Below are 25853 nucleotides of genomic sequence, written 5' to 3' on the forward strand. Positions count from 1 at the left end.
CGACTCCCTCCAGGTGGTGCCCCCGCCAGGTGGCACCTGGCCGTCCTGACCCTTGGAATCCTGGGCTGGGGGAAGTGGGACTCAGCTCGAGAGACTCTTGGGTGCCACAAAAACAGAAAGTCAGGGGAGAAAAACTGGGTTTAGAAGCCAGAGGTGGGAGAAGCGCTGGCAGACGCTGCTGCCCGGAAGCGGTTTCGCAATCCCCCCGCCCCGCCCGCTTGCTCCTCGGGTTCTGGCACTAACGGGAACAGGATGGGTGGGGCCTTCCACATGACTGGGTCCCCCGCCCCAGTCCAAGCAGGTATAATGCCACTTCCCCAGGCCATAGAGACCCAGGACGACCAGAGAAGAGCCACCATGTCCCCCTGGAGTGGGCAGCAAATGCAGAGGTAGGTCCCCCGTGCACCCCAGCGGGCCCAAGGCCAGGCTGTGTAGAGACAGGCAGCTGTCCCAGCCCGACAGTCACGGGGGCCGAGCGGCTGGCACAGACCAACCCCGTACCTGCACACACCTGCAAAACCAAGGGGCCTCCGGTCGGGCAAGTAGTGGGAGAGACCTGGGGCCGTGGACGGAGGCTGTCCAGGCGATGTCTGCTCATCGGGCCAAGCCTGGAGGAGCAGGAGAAGTCCCCCAAAGCCTCCCAGGGTTATGGCACCAAGTAGAAACCACCCCCTGCTTGACCCAGTCCTCATCCCCAGACCTGCCCAAAGCAGGACTCACTTCCATGTCCAGGATCCCCTCTTGGCACCTGAGCCATGAATTGTTTTCAGGTGCAGATCAAAGACCACCGAACCCTATTTGGTCACAAATAGAGTGAGGAAGAGGCTAGAGTGGGCACTCCTGCCCTGTAGGGAAGGGCAGGAAGACTTCATGGAAAAGGGGCACTGGATCCAGGGCTTTGTAGGTTGAATAGGAGTTCACTGGCTCTGCCATCAGAACACACAACTAGGGAGACAAGAACTGACCCAGAAAACAAGCTGGATCAGAAGACACTAGCAAGTGGGACCGTGAACAGTTAATAGCCCATTAGGGCTGGGCCGGCGATGGGGTAGGGCACATGCAGGAGTCAGCTCAGAAACCCCAAGACACAGACTGAGGATTCCCCCTGGAACAGGCTCCCTCCTGGCAGCTGTGGGGTGGGGCAAAGAAGGAGGCCGGGAGAGGAGGAGGAAGTGATTGCAGTGTCCTAGCCCTGTTGAGCCAGGCGAGGGCACAGGCCAGGTGGCGGGAGGCAGAGGAGGGTCCGGGTGTTGTTGCTAGCGGGGCGTTTCCGCTGTTGCTCACCAGCACCTCTGTGATTGCCTAAGCTCAGGCGGCCTTGACCCCCCTCTTTCTAGAACCCTGTTCCTAGTACTGCTGTTGGTGGCCCTGGCCCAGGGCGTCACACAGAGCCCCAAAGCATGCGTGACCTTGCCGTCCCCTGGGGGCAGCACCGTCTCCTGCTTCTCGCCTGCCCGGTTCCCCGCGCACCTCCCGGCTGACACGGTCCACCTCGTGGTGGAGTTCTCCACGCTGACCCAGCTGCCGGCCAGCGCCCTGCGCGGCGCCGCGGGCCTCCGGGAGTTACACCTGGCCAGCAACCGGCTGCAGGAGCTGCCCGACACGCTGCTGCTTCCTGTGCGGCGGCTGGAGGTGCTGGACCTCACCCACAACAACCTCACCCAGCTGCCCGCCGGCCTCTTCCGGGCCTCTGCCGCGCTCCGCGTCCTGGTGCTGAAGGCCAACCGGCTGGAGGCCCTGCAGGCCTCGTGGCTCCTCGGCCTGAAAGCCCTGGAGCACCTGGACCTGTCCTCCAACAGCCTCCAGACGCTGCCCCCAGGGCTGCTGGCCAGTCTCGGGGCCCTGCGCACCCTTGACCTGGGGGACAACCAGCTGGAGACCTTGCCACCTGACCTCCTGAGGGGCCCGCGGTGCTTGGAGCGGCTGCACCTGGAGGAGAACCGGCTGCAGGTCCTTGGAGAGCGTCTGCTGGCAAAGCAGCCGGCCCTGCGCTACCTCTTCCTCGGTGACAACAGGCTGACCACGGTGGCTGCCGGCGCCTTCCACAACCTGAAGGAGCTGGACATGTTGGACCTCTCCAACAACCTGTTGTCCAGCGTGCCCAGAGGGCTCTGGGAATCCCTGGGAATGCCCTCCAGGGACATGGGGGACGGCTTTGACATCTCGGGCAACCCCTGGGTCTGCGACCAAAACCTGGATGACCTCTGTCGCTGGCTTGTGGCCAACAAGCACAGGATGTTCTCCCAGAATGACACTCGCTGTGCTGGGCCTGACGCCCTGAGGGGCCGGATGCTGCTGGAGGTGTCGGGGTCCCCGTGAGGCCTGGGGCCGGGGTGGGTGGCCGAGACCCCAGGGTTCCCACTGGTGCCCGCGCCCAGGGCCCAGTTGGCAGCCTCCTGACCTGCGCCCACACCCGCCCTCCCCGGATGCCGATGCTCCATTTCCCACATCCCTTGGTCCCCAGGTTCCCACAAGCCCCTGGTTCCTCCTCGGGCGGTGTCCTGGCCACATCTGGCTTCTCTGAGTGCTGGCCTGACCCGGCACCGCCCCAGGGACTTCATAAACACCTGCTGGCCTGCATCAGATGAATCTTGTGTTTCTGCACCCTTGATGCCCAGGATGGAGGAAGAGCCCATGGCCATGGGGATCAGATAGCCCCGTGGCTTCTACTCTCCCTCCCTATCTGGGGCCCTGACTGGCCATAAATCCCGACAGTCGCTGGGTGTCGTCTTACAGGTGGATTCCTGCCAGAGCCTGTGTCCCAGATTGCTGAGGTCTCCAATGCCTCATGCAGGCATGGGATCTTTTGAGGGGACGCCTGCCCGGGGCCAGCTCAACAGGGCACTGAAGGCACTGGAGGGGCCGGTTGGAGGGGCATGTTCTCAGGGCTCAGAGACTGGGCCCCCGCCGGTGCAGAGTTGGGCATGTGGGGGCTGGGGTCAGATTTGGGGGATCCTGAAGTGTGGGGCCCAGGCTTTACAGTCCCCTTGGAAGGCTATGTCCCCCGTGAAAAGCAGGGACCTGAAGTCTAACAGCTGGTTTCAATCAGATTCTTCAGTCCTAGGACACGGGGCAAGTGGTCTAGGCTTTGAGCCTCGGTCTGCTCTTTGGAAATATGTGGACCCCAGGGACGGGCTGCTGGCTCCCAGCTGAGTTAAATGGCAAATTTAATCAGGAGCAGAGCCCCCTGGTACACACCTGTGATCCCAGCTTCCGAGGCAGAGGCAGGAAGATCACAAATTTGAGGCCAGCCTCAGCTACTTGGCGAGGACCTCAGCAACTTAACAAGTCTTTGTTTCAAATAAGAAAATTAAAAGGGCGGGGATCCGGCTGGGCAGTAAAGCATCTCTGGGTTCGATCCCCAGTGCAAACGAAATTAAGAAGAAAGAAAATCTTTGGAGGGGCGGGGCCTGGGGCTCAGTGGTGGCTCGCTTGCCTAGCACACGTGAGGCACTGGGTTCGATCCTCAGCACCACATAAAAACAAATAAAGATATCGTGTCCACCTACAACTAAAAAATAAATATTAAAAAAGAAAATCATCAGAGACTTGCCCAAGCTCACTTGGTCACTTGGCAAGGTAGTGAGGAGGCTGTAATCGCCCTCCATTGTCCCTGCAGCACAGCAGTGAAGGTGACAGGTGACACTGTCTGGCCAAGGCCAGCAGCCCAATCCTTGGGCATCTGGCGTCCCTGGATTACTATGGCAACCTCAGAGTGCTAGGCGAGGGGAGGAGCCCAGGAGGGTAGACTGGAGCCCCGCCCATGGACCGGCCCTGTGCTCTGTGCTCTCTTCCTATTGGTCGGTTCCAAGAGGCCCCGCCTCCGAGCCACTATAAGGCGGGCGGAGCCGGCGGGGGCGGAGACTGGGGCCCGAGACTGGAGCCGGCCCTGGGGTCCTCGGAGGCACCTGGCTCAGGTCCCAGGCTGCGAGCCACCAGGTGAGTGCTGCGGCCTGCGTCCCGGAGTCCCCCAGGCTGGGGACCCCCAGTCGGTGGCTGGAGAGAGTGCGGCGGTGTGGCAGGGGTTCGATGGGCCAGAACAGGTGGCTGAGACCCTTGGCCCAGTTGGCCCACGCTCAGGACCCAGTTGGGAGGGAACCAGGGCTCAGAGGGCGCAGGGGTGGCAACAGGGGAAAGAGCCGCAAGTGGCCAGTCTGAAGTTTGAGGTCGAGCTGTGACCCTGCTAGCTGAGTGACCTTGGGCGCAGTGGGGACCTGTTGCGTGCAGCCCGGGCACCCTGCCCCCCTCTGCCAAAGGACTGTGGGCGGATCCGGATCCTGCAGCTACCACCTGTACCTCTGCCCGCGTGTGTAGGGGCTGCTTAGGCAGGTCTGTCCCTGGCAGGGGCAGTAGGGATCGTCCCCATTTTACAGAAGAGGAAACAGCTCAGAGAGGTGAAGGACCTTGCCCATGGTCACACAGCAGGTAATGGCAGGACTAGGGCCAAGTCTGTCTCTCTCCAGCCCAGGTTGTCACCAGTGGCAGTTCACTGTGCACCTGTGGGTTTATGCGTTGTCTGTGCCCTGCAGGACACCCACTCCATGAACCCTAGAGGGAAAGCCATTTGCCCACATCACAGCCCAGGTGGACAGGACTCCAGCTCTGCGAGTTTAGGGAGGGCAGGAGCTGGGAGTGCTGGCATGCAGGAGTCCCCTCACTCTGTCCTGTCCCCAGGTGACCCTGTTCGCAGCAGCCATGTCTGAGGATGAGGCCTCTCAGGCCCCCCAACCCAACTTGTGTGAGCAGGACCAACAGGTGAGGGGCTGCCCCCTCCGTGGAGCAGGGGCTCAGGGAGGCAAGGGGGACAGTACTTCCTGGTCAGTTTCAGGCCGATGTCCCACCCTGCCCTCACTGGGAGAACCAATTCTGGGCACGTTGAGAGCCACGGAGAGGCTGGTGCAGCCTGCTGGTTCCCCAGGCTGTGAGGAGGTCCTGGCCAGGGACCATCTCCCAGGACATTGGCCCTGGCCAGCGCAGTGCCTCGTCCACTCTGCATCCCTGCTGCCCCTTCCTGCCTGTGTCCACTGTCACTCTCCACAGTAACAGTAATGGCAGCTGTCAGGATATGGTACTGGCCAGTCCCCTGGCTCACGATCGAACACCACCCACTGCCCTGGAAACCCACTTTACAGATGGGGAAACCGAGGCTCAGAGCAGGCAGGTCACTTGCCTGAGCTCACACAGCTCCGCAGTAGCCCACCAGAACCGCACCTGGGCCGAGGTGTCAGAGGCGGTGCTGTGATGGCTGGGTCCTCGTGCCCGCCAGTGCCCGCCAGTGCCCACCAGGAACACAGAGGACTCCCGAGCTTTGGCACTCTGGGTGCTCCTGAGAACCAAGGCTGGCACCGCAGGGGGCCGCCAGGCTTCTCCCTGACGCCCATCCCGTCCCTCAGCGGGCTCTGGGGTGGCTGGGCCCCTGTCCCCTGACGGCACCCCTTCCCACAGAGCGTGGTGCAGCGGGTGGCGGCACTGCCCCTGGTCAGGACCACCTGCACAGCCATCTCTGGGGCCTACAGCGCTGCCAAGGACAGGCACCCGCTGCTGGGCTCCGCCTGCTGCCTGGCCGAGCACTGCCTGGGCGGCCTCACCAGCCGGGCCCTGGGCCGCGCGCAGCCGCTGCTGGACCGCCTGCAGCCTCAGCGTGAGTCCCTCCGCAGGACGCGCCCTGGGCTGTCCCCTGAACAGGGGTCCCTCCTTGGCCGTCCGCCACCCTGCCTGTCCCCTCACGTGACCTCCCTCGGCCCACCTGGTGCCTTGTGGCCCCTCCCCCCTTGCCTGGCGGCCACTGCCTGTCCACCTCTGTCCCCTGGCCTCTCCTCCCCTGTCCTGAGCCCCACAGCCTGGGCCCAGCCGCCACCTCCCGCATCTCCCAGGCCCCTGTCACCAGCTCAGGGGTCCCCCTTGGTGACGGGCAGAAAGACCCCTTGCCCCCCATGTGAGCCAGAAGCGGCTGCCCTGGCCTGGGTCCCCAGCTCCTCTCCTGCTGTGGCCTTGGGCTGCCCGCTGGGCATGGCTGAGAAGTCACCTTGGGGCTGAGGGGCGGGGCAGGGGGAGAGCCAGGGCCAGGGAGGCGGGCCCTGCCTGGTGGCCCTCCCGCACCCTCCCTGGGAGATGGCCGCTGGCTGGGAGGCTCCCGGGTCCCCAGGGTCCAACGCCTCCTCCAGGTCCCTGTCCCACAGGCCTGGTGCCCACCCGCTTCTCTGGGCTCTCTGGACGTCTCGGGGCCGGCACAGCTGCCCCCCACCCCAGCTGGGCCTCTCAGCTGCATCTCTTCCAGTCTCTCCCCCCGCCCCCTGCCGTGTCCCCCACGGTCCCCCACGCTCCTCTCTAGCCCGCCCTCCCTCTGCATCCCTGCCTGTGTCCCTCTCTCCTCACCCCTCCCCTCAGTGGCCACCGTGAATGACCTCGCCTGCAGGGGCCTGGACAAAGTGGAAGAGAAGCTGCCCCTTCTCCAGCAGCCTTCGGACGCGGTACCCAGACCACAGGGCCCCGGGGCTGCGTGGGCTGGGCCAGAGCAGAGGGGAAGGAGGCGGAAACAGGCCCCAGCAGAAAAGCCCGCAGGTGCAGGCCTGTCATCCCAGCGGCTCAGGAGGCTGAGGCAGGAGGATGGAGCCAGCCTCAGCAACGTAGTGAGGCCCTGAGCAGCTCAGTGAGACCTGTCTCTAAATAAAACACCCCCGGGGCTGCGGAGTGCCCTCAAGTTCAGCCCCAGTTCCCGAAGACCAGCCAGATGAAACAGTGATCAGCACCAACTCACACGCCCCCCGTGGGTGCTGGTGACCGCCCGCGGACCCCGGGGGCCATTTTATAGAGGGAAAGCGAGGCCCGGGGTCAGGAGTCTGAGGCCTCTGAGTCCCAGCTCCAGGGAATTGGGCAGGGGACAGGACCAGAAACGGGCAGCACCTGCAGTGGGCCCCTCCCACCAGGTGGTGACCTCAGCCAAGGACGCGGTGGCTCGGAGTGTCACAGGCGTGGTGGACCTGGCCTGGCGGAGCCGCCGCTGGAGTGTGGAGCTGAAGCGCTCTGTGAGCCACGCCCTGGACACTGTGCTGGACAAGTCCGAGGAGCTGGTAGACCACTTCCTGCCCATGTCGGAGGAGGAGCTCGGTGAGGCCAGCACCCTCCCCAGCCCCCCCCCCACCTTCCTGCCCAGTGAGCCTCTCCGCAGTGTCCAGATCAGAGAGGTCCGGGACTGGCCCGAGGACACACAGTGGGGCAGCAGGAAACTCGAACCCAGGCCTGCCCTCCCAGCCCCCTCCAGTGGACCCTCGGCCTGTCCTTCTGCAGAAGGACACCCAGACCCCAGCAGGGCATCTCGGGTTACAGGCTTGAGGACCGGGGTCTCGAGCCTTGGAACCCGTCTCCGTGGCTGTGTCCTCCCTCCGACACCCAGCGAGCGCCCCTGGCCTCTGGCTGGTCTTGGAGAAGCAGGCACAGGCTCGAGCACTCGTCCCGTGGACAGGCTCCCCAGCCCCACTGTCCCCGAGCTTCCTGTCTGGTCTGGGGTCGTCGACCAGGAGACGACCCTTCTCCAGTCCTCTCTTGAGCACAGCAGAGCACGCGGGCCGCGCCCCTGGGAAGAGGGGCCGAGGCCTAGTGGGCAGCCCGGGTGCGGACCGGCCCTGGAGAGGCGTCGGGCTAGTCGGGAGGCAGCGGCCTGGGGGTGACGGTCTGCCTCCTGCCTCCCGCCTCAGGGCCCCTCTGTGATGTGGGCTGACAGGCGAGAGGAGCTGGCTCTGGGAGGAGCCACGCTGACCCCTGTCGCTGTCCTGTCTTCTAGCGGCGCTGGCAGCTGAGGCCCAGAGCCCAGAGGTGGGCTCCGTGGAGGACCAGAGGAGGCAGCAGGGCTACTTCGTGCGTCTGGGCTCCCTGTCGGCGAAGATCCGCCACCTGGCCTATGAGCACTCCCTGGGGAAACTGAGGCAGAGCCGCCTCCGGGCCCAGGACACCCTGGGCCAGCTGCAGGAGGCCCTGGAGCTGGTGAGCGCCCTCCCCCTCTGCCGTCCGCGGTGCCCCCAGCGGGCGTGGGCTGAGCCGGTGGTGGCTGGGCCCAGGGCGGGCTGCAGAGGCCCCAGGATGAGCCTGGGCGGGACTTCCCAGGGCGGCTCCGGAGGAAGGGCCTGCCCTCCCCGCCGGCCCTCGTGTCCACACGGCCTCCTCCTCCCTCCCTGGAGACGCCTGCTCCTCCACCTCAGGGGCTCAGGACCCCACCGGGGAGGACCCCAGGCCCCTCTTCCCCTCCGGGGTCCCACACCTCAGCCAGACTGTCCGGGGCTGGCTCACCGGGCCACTGGCTTCTGGTCCCCCACCTTCCCAGGCTCCAGCTCCATCTGGACCCGCCTGGCTCCTGAGCCCCTCCCCTCACTCACGGCCTGTCCTCCCCACAGTGAGCCCCAGAGGGCACCTGTGAGCACCAGGTCAGGTCCCTCCCTCCCCTGCCCCCAGCCCTCCATAGCTCCCACCTCCTTCGGGATCCTCCCGGTGGCCCAGGAAGCCTGGTGCAATCCCGGTTCCCTCCTGCCTCCTCTCCTCCCCCCCCACCTCTGCTCCAGCCCACAGGGCAGGCTCCTCCTCCGCTCCAGGGCCTTTGCACAAGCTGCGCCCTCTGCGTGGGGCCCTTCAGTTCCTGCCTGGTCACACCTTGCTTCTGGAAAACCGTGTGACCTGCCTCTTCACTTACTGGGTTTTGACATCTCCCCTCCAGACTGAGAGCTTGTGAGGACAGGGACCTGCCCTGCTCAACCACTCAGTGGTGTTTACTGAGCACCAGCTGTGGGCCGGGCCTGGCTGCAACACTGGCTGGCCCATCCCTGGCAGCAGCACATAGTTGAGGCTTACTGCATACACGTCGGGAAGTCAGCCGTGTGCCGTGTGCCGCCACCCGCGCAGCTTGCCGAAGCGGCCCTGCCTGTGGCCATGCTGCCCGCTGTGGCTCCAAAGCATGCGAGGAGACTCGCCCCTTTAACCCCACCGAACAGCAGCTCGGCAGCCGGAAGCCCGTGCCCAGGGCCGGGCAGCGTCCCCACCCCCCACCCAGAGCTCTGTCCCCATGAAGCACCCTCCCTGCCGTTGTCCACACGCTGCGTCCTGTCTGTGGCTCTGAAGGCCCGCACTTCCCTCCTGTCCCACGGGTGGCCCCCCCGGCGTCTGGCCCTTTCCCTCAGCACAGCGTCCTCAGGGTGCCTCCCCCAGGAGACAGGTGTGGGACTTCCTTCTTTGATGGGCCGCTTGAGCCGGGCCCGGTGGCCACGCCTGTCCTCCCAGCGGCTCAGGAGGCTGAGGCAGGAGGTTGAGAGGTCAAAGCCTCTCGGGGAGGCCCTGTCTCTAACTAAAAACTAAAAAGGGCTGGGGACGTGGCTCAGTGGTCTAGTGCCCCGGGTTCAATCCCCCCGGGGTCTCCATCCTGGGGGGGGAGGCTGGTGACTTCCAGTGGCACTGGGACCGGGTTTGCTTCCGCCTACTTTCCTTGGCAGTGCTGGGGTGGACCCAGGCCCCGCTCTGCCGGGTGCTGTCCTGCCCCTGCCCAGGTGTGCGGCTGCACCTCGGTGGGACGGCAGACCCCAGCAGCCCTCTGGGCAGGCCCTGTCCCTGACGCTGAAAGCCTAGTGCCCCGCCTCAGGCCATGATGTGTGCTTGGAACCCCAGGGGTCTGCCAGCCCCAGGGCAGGAGGGGAGTCCTGGGGAGGGCATCTTCTAGATGAAGACTGGGGGTGGCCAGGCAGGAGCACAGGAGGGGAGCACGGGCCAGCTGTGGAGCTGCGGGGAGGATGGGTCCTAGGGGCAGTGAGGTGGGGGGGGGGGGCAGGCTGGCCTGCCAGATCCTCAGACCTGGAAGGTGGCATCCAGATGGTGCTCACTAAGTGCTCACTGAGGCCAGTCCAGGCTGAAGCTGGTCCTCAAGCCCTCAACCCAGATCCTTCAGTCCCGGCCTCCATCCCTGCAGATCCACCGATCGCAGATCGGGGCCGGCCCCTCCCCTGCAGCCCAGCCTGGGAAGGTGATGGCGCAGTGGGAGGACCAGCGTCCCCTGGAGAATGGACGCAGGCGGAGCCAGGTGAGGAGGGGGGAGGGGGGCAGGTGAGGCTGCAGGGAACGTGGGTTTCTGGAACGATCGTGGGCGGCCAGGAGCCAGTCTTGAGCTGCCTAAACCAAGGTTGAGGTCAGCTGGTTGGGGGACCCTGGGGAGAACCCAGACAGGGCAGCGGGCCTACTGTGTGTCCCAGAGAGAAACTGAGGCCGAGCGGGGTTTCAGTAGCCCTGTGTCTGCACGGCGGAGACTGAAGTCCCCAGCCCCACTCCAGGTCCACTGAGGGCCAGAGGGATCCCACCCGGGGCGTGGCCAGGCCCCTGAGGTCCCACCCTCCGCAGGCGGAGCTGGAGACCCTGGTGCTGTCGCGCAGCCTGACCCTGGAGCTGCGGAGCACGGTGGAGGCGCTCGAGGCCAGCGTGCGGGGCCTGCCTGCCGGCGCCCAGGCGAAGGTGGCGGAGGTGCGGCGCAGCGTGGACGCCCTGCAGGCCGCCTTTGCCGACGCCCGCTCCTTTGGGGACGTGCCGGCGGCCGCGCTGGCCGAGGGTCGGGGCCGCGTGGCCAGGGCCCACGCCTGCGTGGACGAGCTGCTGGAGCTGGTGGTGCAGACCGTGCCGCTGCCCTGGCTCGTGGGGCCCTTCGCGCCCATCCTCATGGAGCGGTCCGAGCCCCTGCTTGGCCTGGAGGACTGGGTGGACGAGGTGGTGGGCGACCCGGACCCGCGCTGGGCGCACATGGACTGGCCAGCCCAGCAGAGAGCCTGGCAGGCGGAGCACGGCGACGGGACGGGCCTCCCCGGGGGCGCCGGCGTGGAGGAGCCCGAGGCCCCCCGGCGCCAGGTCAAGCACACGCTGATGCCGGAGCTGGACTTCTAGCCCAGGGCGGGGCCGGCCTCTGCTGCCCCCTGGTGGCCAGCGCTCGCGCCAACGGCCTGGCCCGGCCTGGGCGTGGCTGGGACCTTTGACAGGCACCTTCCTTCAGGTCCAGCCCTCCCACTTTTCCCTGGACACTGGGGATCGCGCGGCCTAGGCAGGGGCGTGGCCGCAAAGCCTCTCAGGCCATCCTCAGCTCTTTACCGCCCTGTCCTGCCCCAGCCCCCAGGGCTGCTCAGAATCCCCTGGGAAGGACACGTTCTGCCCAGTGGTGTCCTTAAGGCTTTGGAAGGGAGCCCCTGTCCTCCAGACTGGTCATCCCACACTGAGGGGTCTCCAGAGATGCCAGCTGGGCCCGCTCAGCCCACCAGACCCAGGTGCTTTGTCCTTTGCTCTCCAGAATAAAGACGCTTCGCGTTGTCCAAGGGTCCAGGGCCTCTGTACCTGATGGATGGGCCTCAGAACCAGGGTATGGGGCCTCAGAATGGGACTGCAGGACATGAGGAGGGTGGCCTCAAGTCAGCATTTGGGGCCACAGAGGAGTGGTACCTCCCTGTGTGTGGAGCCTGCTGCCTGAGCCAGCCGGGCCCTCGGCGCACAGCCTGGGGGAAGCCCTTCTCACCTTAGTATAAATGAATTTCTTGGAGACCACAGGGAGAAAGACCTAAGAGAAGGAAGCGGATGAGGAGGCCCCTCTTCCGCTCCCAACCTGCTGGGCTGGCATGGTTGTGTCCCCTGCTGCACTGGTGGGGTGGGGGAGACAGGCAGGGCCAGGCCACAGCCAATCTTGGGGGCCCTCCCATCTCCTGACCCCGTTCTTGGCTGCCCCCCTGATTCCCCTGTGGCTGGAAGGGTGTTGGGAAACCACCGTGTGGCTTGGTGAGATCAGGCTGCCCCCTGGCTTCCTTGGTGCCCGTCCCGAGGATGGCTCTGGGAGCCCGGCCCCCTCCCACCAGCCAGTTAGCCTCCGGCCTCTGCTCTGGAATCTCCATGCTCCCTCTGACACTGGTCTGTGTCCACCTCCCGGGTGCCCTGCCACCCTCCTGCCTGACTCTAGGACATGTGTCGCCCACCTCCAGCCCCAGCTGTGCCTCTTCCAGGAAGCCTTGCGGGCTGCACCCACTGGCAGGCCCTCCTCCGCCCCCAGCGGGCTAGGAGAGGCCAGGACTCCTGCCCCGCCCTGGGCCACGGCCCCTCCCACACCAGGCTGCCAGGCTGCAGGGCCAGGCCTGGTGAGGGGTGCCCAGGGGTGCGGGGAAGGGCATTCTGGTACCGGGACCAGCCCTGGCAGAGGCGTGACGGGGAGTCACTTTTGAGTGGGTGGGCGGAGGAGAGGGGAGAGTGGTCAAGGCTACCCTGCCACTGGGGTTGGGTCCCAACTTGCCGCCAGCTACAAGGGCAAGGGATGCCCCTGAGCCTCCTCTCTGGGAGCTGGGAGTGAAGGGGTGGCTGCTGTACCCACCCCAGTAAAGACCCAGTGTGGACACTGCCATGCACTCGCTTGCTGGTTCCTTCAACAAGCACTTATTGAGTGCCTGCTGTGTGCAGGCACTTCTCTGCCCTGGGGACACAGTATTATGTCCTCTGGGAGACAGATAATGAAGAGAAAAACAAGGGATTTTAGTGTTAATAGATGGGAAAAATGAAAGGGGAGGGGTGGGGGCGGTACAAAAGGGTGAATATTTTACGTTGGGGCAGCTTAGGGAGGCTGCTCTGAGGAGGTGGCGTGGAGATAAGGGGTTGGGGAAAGGTGGCCTGGGTGGAGCCAGAGCCTGTGCCCAGGCCCTGGGACTAGACCAAGCCTGACGTGTTGGAGGAGCAGCAGGGAGCCCCCATGGAGGAGGGTGGGGAGAGGAGCCAGGGAGGGGACCCGGTACTCTGGGCAGGACCTCGGGGGCTGTGGGCAGAGGAGGGGGACTTCACAGGGGTGTCCCTCATCGTTTTTACTGGCTTTCTCTCGCCCACTTGGCGGAGGCTGCCTTTGGGAAAGGGAAGGGCACGTCTGGGGCCCTCCTGCCACCCTTGGAAGCACAAGCCTCCCGAGGAGGGAGGGCGTGGGGCACCCCTCTGTGTCCCGACTGTTTTTGCTGATTCCAAGGAGACGGCCTGGGGTCACCAGGCCAAGAGGCCAGACCCTGCCTCCTCCCAGCTCGGGCCGGAGCGGATTGGATGCGCTGGGGCTGGGATCCCGTTCTGGAGGGGTCCCAGCAGTGGGCAGGGGACACCCAGGGAGGGCGAGTGTTAGCGCTCTGCTTTGCTGGCCCCCTTGGTCCACCCGTAGCCCACTTGGCGTGGGACCCGAGACTGTCCAAATCCTCTCTGTCACTTCCTGGCCCTGTGGCCTCCTCCTGGGAGGCTCCCAGGAGGCCCAGCCAGCTCCTCGGGCACCTCCAGCTCTGCTCTGCTCCATCTTGGTCTGTATTTTGACCCAAGTCCTTTCTAGAAAGAGACATGTCCCTTCCCTTGTCAGGACACCCCTGCTCTTGCTAAGCGAGTGCTCGTGGGGGGCGAGCACTGGGGCGGAGAGGTCACAGGTGTGACCCTGCTTCCTGCTCAGCACCAGCCTGATGGGCCTCAAAGTTTCCCAAGTGTCACACGTCTGCCAGGCACTGTTCTAGGTGCTGGACTCGAGGGGAGACAAAACAGGCCTGGCAGAGGGGCGGGATGGAGGCAGCCTAGTGGGTGTCTGGGGAAGGTGCACCAGCAGAGGGCACAGCTGTGCAAGGGCCCTGGGGCAGGGCCACACCTGGTGTGCCGAGTTCATGGCAAGGCGCCTGTGTGGCTGCAGCAGGGGAGCGCGGGGGGGGGGGGGGGGGGGGGGCCGGGCACCTGCGGGCACAGTGGGGTGCCGGGGGTGGGGGAAGCCAAGGCACCAAGATGGTAGCTAGCTAAGGCATGGGGGGGGGGGGCAGGACCTGAGCTGTGTCCATCTGGTGGGTGGAAATGGAGGCAGAGGGCAGGCAAGGGGTTCCCTGGGGCCTGGGTGGGGAGCCTAGCGGCCCCTGAGGCGCTTGGCCTGGTGCGGGCGGGGGGCGTCGGCACAGTCACCAGCCTGTGCTGAGAGCAGGGGAAAGGTGCTGGGCCCTGAGCCCACGCTGGGCCCACAGGCAGGCATGTGACTGCCCCCCCAGTCCCACTGGCCGCCTGCCTCTGCTGGCCCGGCAGCACCCGCCCCAGACCCTATAAGGCCTGGGAACAGGGAGCTCAGGCAGCTGCCAGCTGCAGCCTGTCACCCCGTGGGAGCCTGGCGCACTTAGGTCGGCCGCCTCCTGCGCCGTGACCCGGGCTGCAGGTGGGTGCAGAGCTGCCGGACCACTCAGCAGGGCCACGAGGACCCCATTCCCGCTCCTTCTCTGTCCTTCTAGCTGTGGAGACCGTCACCATGTCTGCTGCAGAGGAAGGGAGACAGGACCCCCCCAAGTCCAAGGGCAAGGTAAGGGGGGGCACATCCTGCCTGGCCTGGGGACTCCAGCCTCCAAGGTGTCCTCGGCTCCGGGCAAGGCCCCCGTGGGGCGGGAGGGCTGGAGAAGCCTGAGGGCGTCACAGCCTCCAATGCCTTCCCCATGGCGTGACCCAGGTGAGCCCCGCCCCACCGGCCTCAGTTTCCCGTCTGTGCAAGGGCAGCAGCAAGCAGTGGCCTTGGCATTCCGGTGGCCAAGTCCCTTCTGTCCACGGGGCAGGCTGTGTCTGCCCGCTGCTGCGCAGACGTCCAAGGTCACTGTTGCAAAGGCGGGGTGGGGCCGGGGGGCCGCCCGGGGGTCCCTGGGCGGCCGAGCTCACGCTGCCCCACCCCGCAGACCCTGAGCAGCTTCTTCGGGTCCCTGCCTGGCTTCAGTTCCGCCCGCAACCTGGTGGCCAGCGCCCAGGGCTCCGGCAGACAGAGCCGGCCAGCAGCCAGCACCACAGGCGCCCCTGCCCCTGAGGCCACCCAGCCTCAGGCCCAGGGTGAGTGGACGGTGGTGGGGTGGGGGTCTGAGTGGGCCCAGGCAGAGGGAGCCCCCAAAGGCACAGCTGCGTCCCAGACCCCACAGGCGGCCTGACAGGCGTGAGGCCGGGAAGCGAGCTGGCCGTGGGGGCACAGACGGCGTGGGGACAGCACGCTCTCGCAGGCCCCACGCTCTGGGCTCCCACCCGGCTGCTGGTGTCCTGTGGGAAAGGCCGGGGGCTCTGCCCATCAGAGCTCCTGGAGGACTGCGATCCTGGCTCCAGAGAGGGCAGCAGCTTCCCTGGGGCCACACAGCCTGGGTCTCCTTGTCCGAAGAGTCAGCTGGGACACCCCGGGCAGGCCCAGGACACGCAGAGCAGCTGCTGAGGGAACCCAGGGCTGGGGCGGCCACCAGGGCTGGGCCTCGCTCTGGGCCCGGGGCCCCGGGCAGCTGACTTGTGCCTCACATACCTTGGCCAACAGACGGCTGGCAGCTGCCAGGGGCGGGGCAGGGGAGGCCAGGGCTGTGTAGCCCGGGGCTGGGCTGGGGCCAGCTGAGGACCCCACCGAGTCCTGCTCCAGGGCAGTGCGCTGCAGGGGGCAGGGAGACCCTGCAGGGGTGAGTGGCTGAGCCTGGCTGGACCCTTGATGTCACCTCCTGCTGTCCCTGGCCGGATGGCTGGGACACTCCTGACCTTTTGGGCTGTGCTGGGAAATTATGCAACAGGCTCCAGGGCAGCTGATCCCAACGGCGTCCCACACCCTCCCTGACAGCTTCTGTCCCCGCAGTGGCCACGGAGCCATCACAGGTGCCCAGGGGTACAGAGGGACTGCCGCAGCCTCCAGAAAAGGTGAGAGGGGCGGGCGGCTGAAGCCTTGGGGCCTCTTCTGGGTGTCCCATTCCTGCCACCTAGGACGGGGAGGAGGCAGGCACGGCCCTGCGGGTCCTGCTGGGGGATCTGCGTGGACCCCGCCCCCCGGGCTGTCTCCACGCTGTGGAACGGGCACGGGCTCCACCCGGCCTGCAGCCAAACAGCACCATGCTCTGTGCTCACCAGGCCGAGTCCTCCACCGCCCCTCAGGGAAGGCAGCACAGAGGTGCTGAGCCACCCGCAGGTCACACAGCAGGGTGTGGCAGGCCGAGGTCTGGACCTTTGGCAGTCACAAGCTCAATAACCCATGCCAGAAAGGGGGTCCACTGTGGTACCAGAGTCCCTGAGGCCTGGCTAAGCTGAAAGTCACAGCAGGACAGCAAAGCCCTGGCACCAATCTCCCCCGCACAGGTCCCCAGTCTAGAGCTGTCCATGACTCCCCGCTCTGCTCATCTGCCAGACCCGGGGACCTCAGAGGGCCAAGAAGTGCTGGGCTCACCCCTGAAGGCTCCTGAGCCCCAGTCCAAACACACCTGGCAGCCGGGCATGGGGCCACACCTGTAATCCCAGTGGCTTGGGAGGTTGAGGCAGGAGGATCGCCAGTTCAGAGTGGCCCTGGGTTCATTCTCTGGCACCAAAAACAAACAAAATATACACTCACCAGCAGAGGCCACATCCCTCTGCATCAATTGAGCACCTACTGTGTTCCAAGGGTTAAGGTGCCCCGAATCATCTCCTGCACCATTCCTGGAGGAGATGCCATTGTAATCACCATTTTTCGGGCTCAGAGAAGGACTGTGTGTGGCTTGTCTCAGGTCAGGAGAGAGCTGGACTCAAATCCAGTTGTTTCAGAGCCAAGGTGGGCACCTGAGCTAACTGTGGGCAGAGCCAAGTGTGGAGAAGAGAATGTCAGCTTCTCCAGCCTAGTAACCATGGAAACCGGGGCCAGCTCCTTCCCTGCAGTGCAGCCGTCTTGGCCTGGCAGGGTGCTGAGCAGGATCCCTGGCCTCCATCCCCGCCAGGCCAGCACAAGTGTCCCAGGAGGCAGGACCTCCCCAGTTGAGACCTGTTGAATTAAAAAGCGCATGCTTGGGCTAGGTGCGGTGGCACACACCTGTCATCCCAGCAGCTCAGGAGGCTGAGGCAGGAGGATTGGGAGTTCAAAGGCAGCCTCAGCAAAAGCCAGGCACTAAGCAACTCACTGAGACCCTGTCTCTAAAAATGCCAAAAGGAGTGGGGATGGGGCTCAGTGGTCGAGGGCCCTGGAATTCAGTCCCCGGTACTGGGGGTGGGGGTGGGGAGTGGGCACACGATTATAGTATCTCCTGAAGGTGGTGAGCACCAGCCTGCCACCCAGTGTCCTGGGGAGCCTACGGAAATCTGCCCTTCTGGAGGCCAAAACTGATTCAGGTCACCGAGACTTTCATCTCCAACCCAACAGTGCCTCTACTCTGGCTATTACTTTTCTAAATCTTGATTTGCTTCTTTTAACTCGAGTTTGTTCAATTTTCAAAAAGCAATCTGCCGCCAGGCGCAGTGCCACACACCTGTAATCCCAGCGACTCAGGAGGCTGAGGCAGGAGGATCACGAGTTCAAAGCCAGCCTCAGCAACTCAGTGAGACCCTGTCTCTAAATAAAATACAAAAAGGTCTGGGGATGAGGCTCAGTGGTTGAGAGCCCCTGAGTTCAATCCCTGATACCAAAAAAACAAACAAACAAAATCCCCCAAACCAAACTGCTGCTGGGAAGCCAGGCTTGAAATCTGCCAGAGAATACAACAGGTGACCACAGCACAGGGACCTTCGTGACATGGCCGAGCCTGAGGCCTGGGACCCTGGCGAGTATGCGAGAGCCACCAATGGGGACTCTACTGAATGGGGCGTTGGGAATAACTGGAAAAGACCTTTGGGCGCACTGTGACACCGGGCTCACGAGCCTGCCCTGGGACACCGGGGCCAACGTGGCTGACAAAGGTGCCGGTGTGTCTGGTGGGACGGGGCAGTGTTTTCAGGGAGCAGGGCTCTGGTGATTGCAGCCGCCGCAGGGCCTGCTGCCAAGGGAGGACGTGAGCTCCAGGGTGCAGCACCCCCACTCTGCTGACCACTTGTGTTCTTTCTTTTCAGCCGATGTTAGAGGCCAAAGCCCTGGCATGCTCCCAGGTGACCAGGACCAAGGGGGCCATCTCCTCTGGAGTGGCCAGTGTGATGGATGCAGCTAAGGGCGTGGTCCAGGGAGGCCTGGACACCACGCAGTCAGCACTCACGGGCACCAAAGAGGTGCTCTCCAGCGGGGTCATGGGGGCAGTAGACATGGCCAAAGGGGCTATCCAGGGAGGCCTGGACACTTCAAAGGCCGTGGTCATTGGCACCAAGGACACAGTGACCAGTGGGCTCACTGGAGCAGTGAATGTGGCCAAAGGGACTGTCCAGACTGGCATGGACACCACCAAGACCGTGCTGATGGGCACCAAGGACACTGTATGTAGCGGGGCGACGGGGGCCATGAACGTGGCCAAAGGAGCTGTCCAGGGAGGCCTGGACACGTCAAAAGCTGTCCTCACAGGCACCAAAAATACAGTGACATCTGGACTCACTGGAGCAGTGAATGTGGCCAAAGGAACTGTCCAGACTGGCCTGGACACCACCAAGACCGTGCTGACGGGCACCAAGGACACAGTGTCCACTGGGCTCATGGGGGCAGTGAATGTGGCCAAAGGAACTGTCCAGACTGGCCTGGACACCACCAAGACCGTGCTGACGGGCACCAAGGACACAGTGTCCACTGGGCTCATGGGGGCAGTGAATGTGGCCAAAGGAACTGTCCAGACCGGCATGGACACCACCAAGAACGTGTTGACCGGCACCAAGGACACTGTCTGCAGCGGGGTGACGGGGGCCATGAACGTGGCCAAAGGAGCTGTCCAGGGGGGCGTGGACACCACAAAGTCTGTGGTCCTGGGCACCAAAGACACTGTTTCCGCGGGGCTCACAGGAACAGTCAACGTGGCCAAGGGGGCCATCCAGACTGGACTGGACACCAGCAAGGCCGTGCTGACTGGCACCAAGGATGCAGTAACCACTGGGCTCATGGGGGCAGTGAATGTGGCCAAAGGAACTGTCCAGACCGGCATGGACACCACCAAGAACGTGCTGACGGGCACCAAGGACACCGTTTGTGGTGGACTCACCGGAGCCTTGAATGTGGCCAAAGGAACTGTCCAGGGGGGCCTGGACACCACCAAGACCGTGCTGACGGGCACCAAGGACACAGTGTCCACTGGGCTCATGGGGGCCGTGAATGTGGCCAAAGGAGCTGTCCAAGGGGGCCTGGACACGTCAAAAGCTGTCCTCACAGGCACCCAAAACGCAGTGTCCACAGGGGTCATGGGCTCTATGAACGTGGCCAAAGGGGCCATAGAAACTGGATTGAGCACGACCCAGAATATCGCCACAGGCACCAAGGACACTGTCTGCAGTGGGGTGACTAGCGCCGTGAACGTGGCCAAAGGAGCTGTCCAGGGGGGCGTGGACACCACAAAGTCTGTGGTCCTGGGCACCAAAGACACTGTGTCCGCGGGGCTCACAGGAGCAGTCAACGTGGCCAAGGGGGCCGTCCAGACCGGACTGGACACCAGCAAGGCCGTGCTGACTGGCACCAAGGACACAGTGTCCACTGGGGTCATGGGGGCAGTGAATGTGGCCAAAGGAGCTGTCCAGGGAGGCCTGGACACGTCAAAAGCTGTCCTGACAGGCACCAAAAATACAGTGACATCTGGACTCACTGGGGCAGTGAATGTGGCCAAAGGAACTGTCCAGACTGGCCTGGACACCACCAAGACCGTGCTGACAGGCACCAAGGACACTGTATGTAGCGGGGTGACGGGGGCCATGAATGTGGCCAAAGGGGTAGTCCAGGGGGGCCTGGACACCAGCAAGGCCGTGCTGACGGGCACCAAGGACACAGTGTCCACTGGGCTCATGGGGGCAGTGAATGTGGCCAAAGGAACTGTCCAGACTGGCGTGGACACCACCAAGAACGTGCTGACGGGCACCAAGGACACCGTTTGTGGTGGAGTCACTGGGGCCATGAATGTGGCCAAAGGAGCTGTCCAGGGGGGCCTGGACACAACAAAAGCTGTCCTCACAGGCACCCAAAATACAGTGACATCTGGACTCACCGGAGCCTTGAATGTGGCCAAAGGAACTGTCCAGGGGGGCCTGGACACCACCAAGACCGTGCTGACGGGCACCAAGGACACAGTGTCCACTGGGCTCATGGGGGCAGTGAATGTGGCCAAAGGAACTGTCCAGACCGGCATGGACACCACCAAGAATGTGCTGACAGGCACCAAGGACACTGTCTGCAGTGGGGTGACGGGGGCCATGAACGTGGCCAAAGGAGCTGTCCAGGGGGGCGTGGACACCACAAAGTCTGTGGTCCTGGGCACCAAAGACACTGTGTCCGCGGGGCTCACAGGAGCAGTCAACGTGGCCAAGGGGGCCGTCCAGACCGGCCTGGACACCAGCAAGACCGTGCTGACTGGCACCAAGGACACAGTGTCCACTGGGCTCATGGGGGCAGTGAATGTGGCCAAAGGAACTGTCCAGACTGGCATGGACACCACCAAGACCGTGCTGACGGGCACCAAGGACACCGTTTGTGGTGGAGTCACTGGGGCCATGAATGTGGCCAAAGGAGCTGTCCAGGGGGGCATGGACACCACAAAGTCTGTGGTCCTGGGCACCAAAGACACTGTGTCTGCGGGGCTCACAGGAGCAGTCAACGTGGCCAAGGGGGCTGTCCAGACTGGACTGGACACCAGCAAGACCGTGCTGACTGGCACCAAGGACACAGTGTCCACTGGGGTCATGGGGGCAGTGAACGTGGCCAAAGGAGCTGTCCAGGGAGGCCTGGACACGTCAAAAGCTGTCCTGACAGGCACCAAAAATACAGTGACATCTGGACTCACCGGGGCAGTGAATGTGGCCAAAGGAACTGTCCAGAGCGGCCTGGACACCACCAAGACCGTGCTGACGGGCACCAAGGACACTGTATGTAGCGGAGTGACGGGTGCCGTGAATGTGGCCAAAGGGGTAGTCCAGGGGGGCCTGGACACCAGCAAGGCCGTGCTGACGGGCACCAAGGACACAGTGTCCACTGGGGTCACTGGGGCAGTGAATGTGGCCAAAGGAACTGTCCAGACCGGCATGGACACCACCAAGAACGTGCTGAGGGGCACCAAGGACACTGTTTGTAGTGGGGTGACAGGGGTGATGGATGTGGCCAAAGGCGTAGTCCAGGGGGGCCTGGACACCACCAAGACCGTGCTGTCGGACACCAAGGACACCGTCTGCAGTGGGGTGACTAGTGCTGTGAACATGGCCAAAGGAGCTGTCCAGGGGGGCCTGGACACCACAAAGTCTGTGGTCATGGGTGCAAAGGACACTGTGTCCACTGGGCTCAGTGGGGCTGCAAAAGTGGCTAAGGGGGCCGTCCAGATAGGCGTGGACACCACCAAGACCGTGCTGCCCGGCACCAAGGACACCATCTGTGGTGAGGTCACCCATGTGGTAAGCCTGGCCCAAGGAGCCTTGCAGGGGGCCCTGGACCCCAGCACCACTGCACTGACCAGCACTGCGGAAGCTGGTCCTGCTGGGCTGGCCAGGGCGGGGAATGCGGCCTTGGGTGCCGCCCACACCAGTCTCAGCAGTAGCCGAAGCTGGTGTCCTGGGGCCCAGGCCGAGGGCTGGAGTGGACCTGTTAGCTACAGCGCTACAGACCCAGGTGGCCAGCAGACCGCTCTGACCCCCCCAGAGGCCCTGTCCTCCAGGGTCTTCATCCTCCCAGACCCCCCTGGAGCTGGCTGGGAGCCTGCTGGGGAAGCCACAGGTGTCACCACGGCCCTGGCGCCTGATGTCGCCCACCTCACCCAAGGGGCCCTGAGCGAGGCGGCAGGGCAGCAGAGGGCCTCGGCTGTGTGCCAAGGAACCACTGGCTTCGCCACGCTTCGAGACGAGCTGGAGGGGCTGGGGGAGATCTTCCACCCCATGAGCTCCGAGGAGCAAGGTGAGTGGGGCCGCGGGAGGGCAGTCTCCCTGCCCTGGGCGCCCAGCCACCCTGCAGGGCAGCCTGGGCTGAAGGCTTCTTCCCCTCCAGCTCAGCTGGCGGCCTCCAGGCCGGGGCCCCGGGTGCTCTCAGCAGACCAGGGAAGCTACTTTGTCCGCCTCGGTGACCTGGCCCCGGGCTTCCGCCAGCGGGCTTTTGAACATGCCTTGAGCCATCTGCAGCACAACCAGTTCCAAGCCAGGGACACACTGGCTCAGCTCCAGGACTCCTTCCAGGTGGTAAGAGACTCCCCCTCCCGGGCCCCCTACCCCCAGACCCTTCAAATGCCCCTGTGCCAAGGCATCCACGGGGCCTCAGCACTAGGCCCAGGCCATGCTGTGCAGAGAGCAGGTGGTGGGGTGGCCCTCTGAGGCATGTTCTGGCCAACAAGACGGTAGTGTGAAAGCCTGGAGAGGACAGAGACAGCAGGATAGCAACCTGGGTGGGCACGTGCCAGGAGCTGGGCACAGTGGTGCAGTGGGAAGCTGGGAGGGGTGCCACAGGCTGGTACAGCTGGAGCAGCTGGGCTCGGGGTATACTGCAAACGTGGAGCACCCAAAGGTGTGTGGGTGAGGACAGAAGGCCCTGGTGACGACAGGAGGAAAGCAGGGTGCTGCGCAGCTGGGGACGGAATCCTGAGACTGGCTTTGTCCCTGGAGGCTTCTGCAGGAGCAGCAGGCTCAGTCTCACTGCAGGGAAGGCTGGAGGGAAGGCCCTGTGTGGGACAGGACGACGGGTCCTGGGAGGGCCGGGTGTATGTGCTGGGGACACAGCGACCAACAGTGAGGTAAGAAACATCCAGTGAAGGACAGCGATGGACAGTTAGTGACAGGAAGGGACAGAGCCACTTCCCGCAGTGCGCAGGGAGGGCTCACCCAGAGGCAGCCTGGAGGAGTATGCCTGGGCTGAGTGGGCAGCACATGTCAAGGCCCTGAGGCCAGAGCATGCTGGGAGGGGTCCAGGGACAGATAGGAACCTGAGTGACCCCTGCAGAGAGAATGATGGGGTGTTGGTGGGGTTAAGGCCATAGATGTCCCTGAGGCTAGACCACATGGGCCTAGTGAGGACTTGGGTTTTACCCGAATGACGATGGGAAGCCATGTAGGGTCCTGGGCTGAGCGTGCCATGATCCCACGGGCAGTCCACCTGAGCACCTCAGGGGATGGGACTGTGTCCTCCACCCAGAGGAGCCCACTGCTCATGGCCTTCCTGCCAGGCCATGGGGAAGGTCTGGTTGTGAGACTCTAAGGCCAGCACCCTATGAACGTCCCCAGTCCCGGCCAAGGCACCATCATGTCCCCAGTGCATCTCTTTCTAGATTGAGAAGGCCATGAAGGCTCCGCAAGCACAGCTGTGCCTGGACCGGGGATCGAGTGCCGGAGCAGAAGATCTGGGTCCCCAAGAGGTGTGTCTGGTACTGGGTGGACCCCCTCCAGGCTGGCCCTGGGTCCACTCACCGTGCTTCTTCCTCCCACAGGCGCAGGACACAGCGGCTCTGTCTAGGGTGTGCACCCTCCTCAGGCAGCTGCACACAGCCTCCAGCAGTCTGGCCTCTGGCCTCCAGGGCCTGCCGGCCGGGCTCCAACAGCAGGTCGGGCAGATGCGGCACAGCCTCTGTGAGCTCTACGGCATCGTGTCCTCGGCTGGGTCCTTTGGGGAGCTGCCAGCCGAGCGCCTGGCCCAGAGCCGAGCAGGAGTGAGCCAGGCATGGCAGGGGCTGGACCAGATGCTGGATGGCCTGCAGCACAGGCCCCCGCTTGGCTGGCTGGTGGGGCCCTTCGCCTTGGCCCCTGGTGGGCAGCCATAGGCATCTACAGACCAGAGCGCAGGCGTCTTCTACTGCTTGCACTGCCCAGGGAGCCACGCTCAGAGCCTCCTCCTGGCCCCCAATCCAGCACTGGTCCCTCAGAGCCCTGGGCCCTGCAGGCTAGAGCTGGCCGAAACAGGAGCCATAGGGCACGTGACTATCTGAGTTCAGCCACCATGCTCCAGGGCCTAGGCCTGTGTCCCCACTGCTTTCTCCCCTCTCCTGACTTAGGAGCTGGGCTCGCTCAGACCGCTGACCAGGGCCCCGCCTGAAGCCCTCCAGTGAGCACGTCAATTAGGAGAATGGAAACGCGCCCAGTGTAAGGTGCGCCCCACTTGCCCCACTGCAGACTCCTTATCTTTAGGGGGCTCTTCTAGGCCCTCAATGTGGCTCCACCGCTATTGTCTTACGGGTGACTCCCACGACCACCTGGCTCTGAAAGCAATCCCAAAGCCCTGAGAAACCACACTGTCTTTTTTTCTCATTTGGTACCAGGGATTGAACCATTGAACCAAGGGACACTTAACCACTGAGCCACATCCCCAGCCTCTTTTTTATATTTTATTTAGAGACAGGGTCTCACTGAGTTGCTTAGGGCCTCACTAACTTGCAGAGGCTGGCGCTGGCTTTGAACCTATGATCCTCCTGCCTCAGCCTCCTGAGCTGCTGGGATTACAGGTGTGGCCACCATACCCGACCCATATGGTCCCCCCAACCCAGTACTAGGTATGGAACCCAAGACCTCCCACATGCCAGAGAAGTGCCCCACCGCTAAGCTCCGCTCACAGTCCTTTTATTTTGAGATAGGGTCTTGCTAAGTTGTCCTGGATGGCCTTGAACTTAAGATCTTCCTGCCTCAGCCTCCTACCTAGGTGACAGGTGCACCCCCATACCTCATACGTAAGGTGTCTTGAGAACCTTGCTCCCTCGTTGCAGAATTGTGTTAGAATACCACGGCCACTCTGAGGCAGACGCTCGTCACCTCTGCTAGCAGCCAGTGAGGCTGAGAAAGGGCTTTCTGAGGACAAAGCTGCTGCCAGCCAGCAGAGTCACCTCCAGAGCTCTGCACTGGCTTGGCTGTTGGGTGAGGGAAGTGACAAACCAAGCTACTTCCTGTCTCTGGCCACTTACCCACAGTCCTCTGGTCCTTGAGGAGGCAGAGGGGATGGAGCCTGACAGAGCCTGCTCAGCATGCTTTGAGATCTGGATTAGGCCAAGGCCTGCCTGGGTGATAACTATGGAGACCCCTTCTTCCCTAGCCATACTCCCCTTGATCTTCAGGGGGACCCTGAGAGGGGGATGAGGACATTGGAGCTGCATTGATCAGAAAAACTGACAGGTGACCAACCAGCCTGCTTTCCAGTTCTAACCCTCTCCTCTCCTTGCCCCGAGTGCCCAGAGATGGGGACACTCAGGGTGTCCATGAGCCAGGAGCTTCCTTGCTGCTGGGCCCCACTCACTGCTACAGCGGGGAGCAGCTGCCTGATGGAAAGCCAGCGACCAGAGACCTGCTCGGCCGCCCTTCCCAGAACCCTGTAGCACAGTGATGACCACGCTACATCGAAACTTGCATCTCTTTTTTAAGCACCATCTTCTCAGAAAAGGACCCAGGTCCTTTGAGCTCCAGCAGGTGCAGGATGGGTGAGCTGCTTCGCTCAAGGGTCACGGTGGATGCCTGGAGTAGTGCAGGACCAGGTCACATCAGCTTAGCTCTAAGCTGGAGAAGCTGTGCCTCAGATGACAGGGCTACTCTTGAGTGCCCAGCCAGCTCTGCCAAGGCTCCTTCTGTCTGTGCCACATGCAGTCACTAGACGGCGGGGCCAGGACATCAGGTCCATCCAAACCAAACCTGGGTCTGAGGCTCAGGAGTTCCTCCCTGCAGACCATACCTACTTCCCATCTGGATAGGGGAACTTGGTCATCACAGGCAGGGGACAAACACTAGAAGCCACTGTTAAAAGAACTACCGAGTAATAGATGTCCATACAGCAGAGTCATGAGGTGGGGTCACCCTCTTGCACCCGTGAGGAAGGCCACATGCCAAGCTCAGAGGAGCTGGCAACGCAGTTGGCACGAGCGGGGAGGCCCACACCAAGGCTCATGTGGGGTAAAAGCTCAACAGAGGAGACAACTGCAGCACCCCTCTAGGCACCAATGCCTCCTACAGCCTAGGGGCGACAGACACACTAGAGTCAGGGCACATAAGCTGGGACATTCAGGGAGGGTGTACTCTGCACTCTGCCC

The 25853-nt window shown here is 63.7% G+C and overlaps 3 protein-coding genes across 5 annotated transcripts; all 3 read left to right on the forward strand.

The window, feature by feature from the left end:
• The first annotated feature begins 280 nt into the window (after nucleotides 1-280).
• On the forward strand, nucleotides 281-3492 carry Lrg1 (leucine rich alpha-2-glycoprotein 1). Its single transcript, XM_026404239.2, has 2 exons — nucleotides 281-389; nucleotides 1338-3492. The coding sequence occupies exons 1-2, from the start codon at nucleotides 307-309 to the stop codon at nucleotides 2317-2319; spliced, it is 1065 nt and encodes a 354-aa protein (XP_026260024.2). The 5' UTR covers nucleotides 281-306; the 3' UTR covers nucleotides 2320-3492.
• A 355-nt stretch (nucleotides 3493-3847) lies between these two features.
• Plin5 (perilipin 5) lies at nucleotides 3848-11324 on the forward strand. The gene is made up of 8 exons (XM_026404238.2): nucleotides 3848-3939; nucleotides 4675-4755; nucleotides 5446-5641; nucleotides 6388-6470; nucleotides 6927-7107; nucleotides 7781-7980; nucleotides 9944-10054; nucleotides 10369-11324. The coding sequence occupies exons 2-8, from the start codon at nucleotides 4696-4698 to the stop codon at nucleotides 10900-10902; spliced, it is 1365 nt and encodes a 454-aa protein (XP_026260023.2). The 5' UTR covers nucleotides 3848-3939; nucleotides 4675-4695; the 3' UTR covers nucleotides 10903-11324.
• A 2762-nt stretch (nucleotides 11325-14086) lies between these two features.
• Nucleotides 14087-24941, forward strand: Plin4 (perilipin 4). Of its 3 annotated transcripts, XM_077796620.1 has the most exons (8): nucleotides 14095-14191; nucleotides 14265-14332; nucleotides 14697-14844; nucleotides 15599-15675; nucleotides 17821-21763; nucleotides 21854-22041; nucleotides 23121-23207; nucleotides 23280-24941. In XM_077796620.1, exons 2-8 carry the CDS (start codon nucleotides 14282-14284, stop codon nucleotides 23607-23609), a joined length of 4824 nt encoding a protein of 1607 aa, XP_077652746.1. In that variant the 5' UTR covers nucleotides 14095-14191; nucleotides 14265-14281; the 3' UTR covers nucleotides 23610-24941. The 3 variants fall into 3 exon arrangements, with proteins under 3 accessions (XP_077652744.1, XP_077652746.1, XP_077652745.1); XM_077796618.1 differs by having other exon boundaries at nucleotides 14087-14332; nucleotides 15614-15675; XM_077796619.1 differs by lacking the exon at nucleotides 14697-14844 and having other exon boundaries at nucleotides 14177-14191; nucleotides 15614-15675.
• Nucleotides 24942-25853: the final 912 nt, after the last annotated feature.

The sequence above is a fragment of the Urocitellus parryii genome, chromosome 3, assembly GCF_045843805.1.
Source record: "Urocitellus parryii isolate mUroPar1 chromosome 3, mUroPar1.hap1, whole genome shotgun sequence".
In the NCBI taxonomy this organism is placed as follows: Eukaryota; Metazoa; Chordata; class Mammalia; order Rodentia; family Sciuridae; genus Urocitellus; species Urocitellus parryii.

Bases quoted from the DNA above. Each gene is read 5' to 3' on its own strand.
- Plin5 (XM_026404238.2), top strand. From the start codon at position 4,696: ATGTCTGAGGATGAGGCCTCTCAGGCCCCCCAACCCAACTTGTGTGAG. The intron at 7,108-7,780 runs GTGAGGCCAGCA...CCTGTCTTCTAG, and splicing joins CATGTCGGAGGAGGAGCTCG to CGGCGCTGGCAGCTGAGGCC. The intron at 7,981-9,943 runs GTGAGCGCCCTC...CCATCCCTGCAG, and splicing joins TGCAGGAGGCCCTGGAGCTG to ATCCACCGATCGCAGATCGG.
- Plin4 (XM_077796620.1), top strand. From the start codon at position 14,282: ATGTCTGCTGCAGAGGAAGGGAGACAGGACCCCCCCAAGTCCAAGGGC. The intron at 14,845-15,598 runs GTGAGTGGACGG...CCTCCCTGACAG, and splicing joins CACCCAGCCTCAGGCCCAGG to CTTCTGTCCCCGCAGTGGCC. The intron at 23,208-23,279 runs GTGTGTCTGGTA...TTCCTCCCACAG, and splicing joins AAGATCTGGGTCCCCAAGAG to GCGCAGGACACAGCGGCTCT.
- Lrg1 (XM_026404239.2), top strand. From the start codon at position 307: ATGCCACTTCCCCAGGCCATAGAGACCCAGGACGACCAGAGAAGAGCC. The intron at 390-1,337 runs GTAGGTCCCCCG...CCCTCTTTCTAG, and splicing joins AGTGGGCAGCAAATGCAGAG to AACCCTGTTCCTAGTACTGC.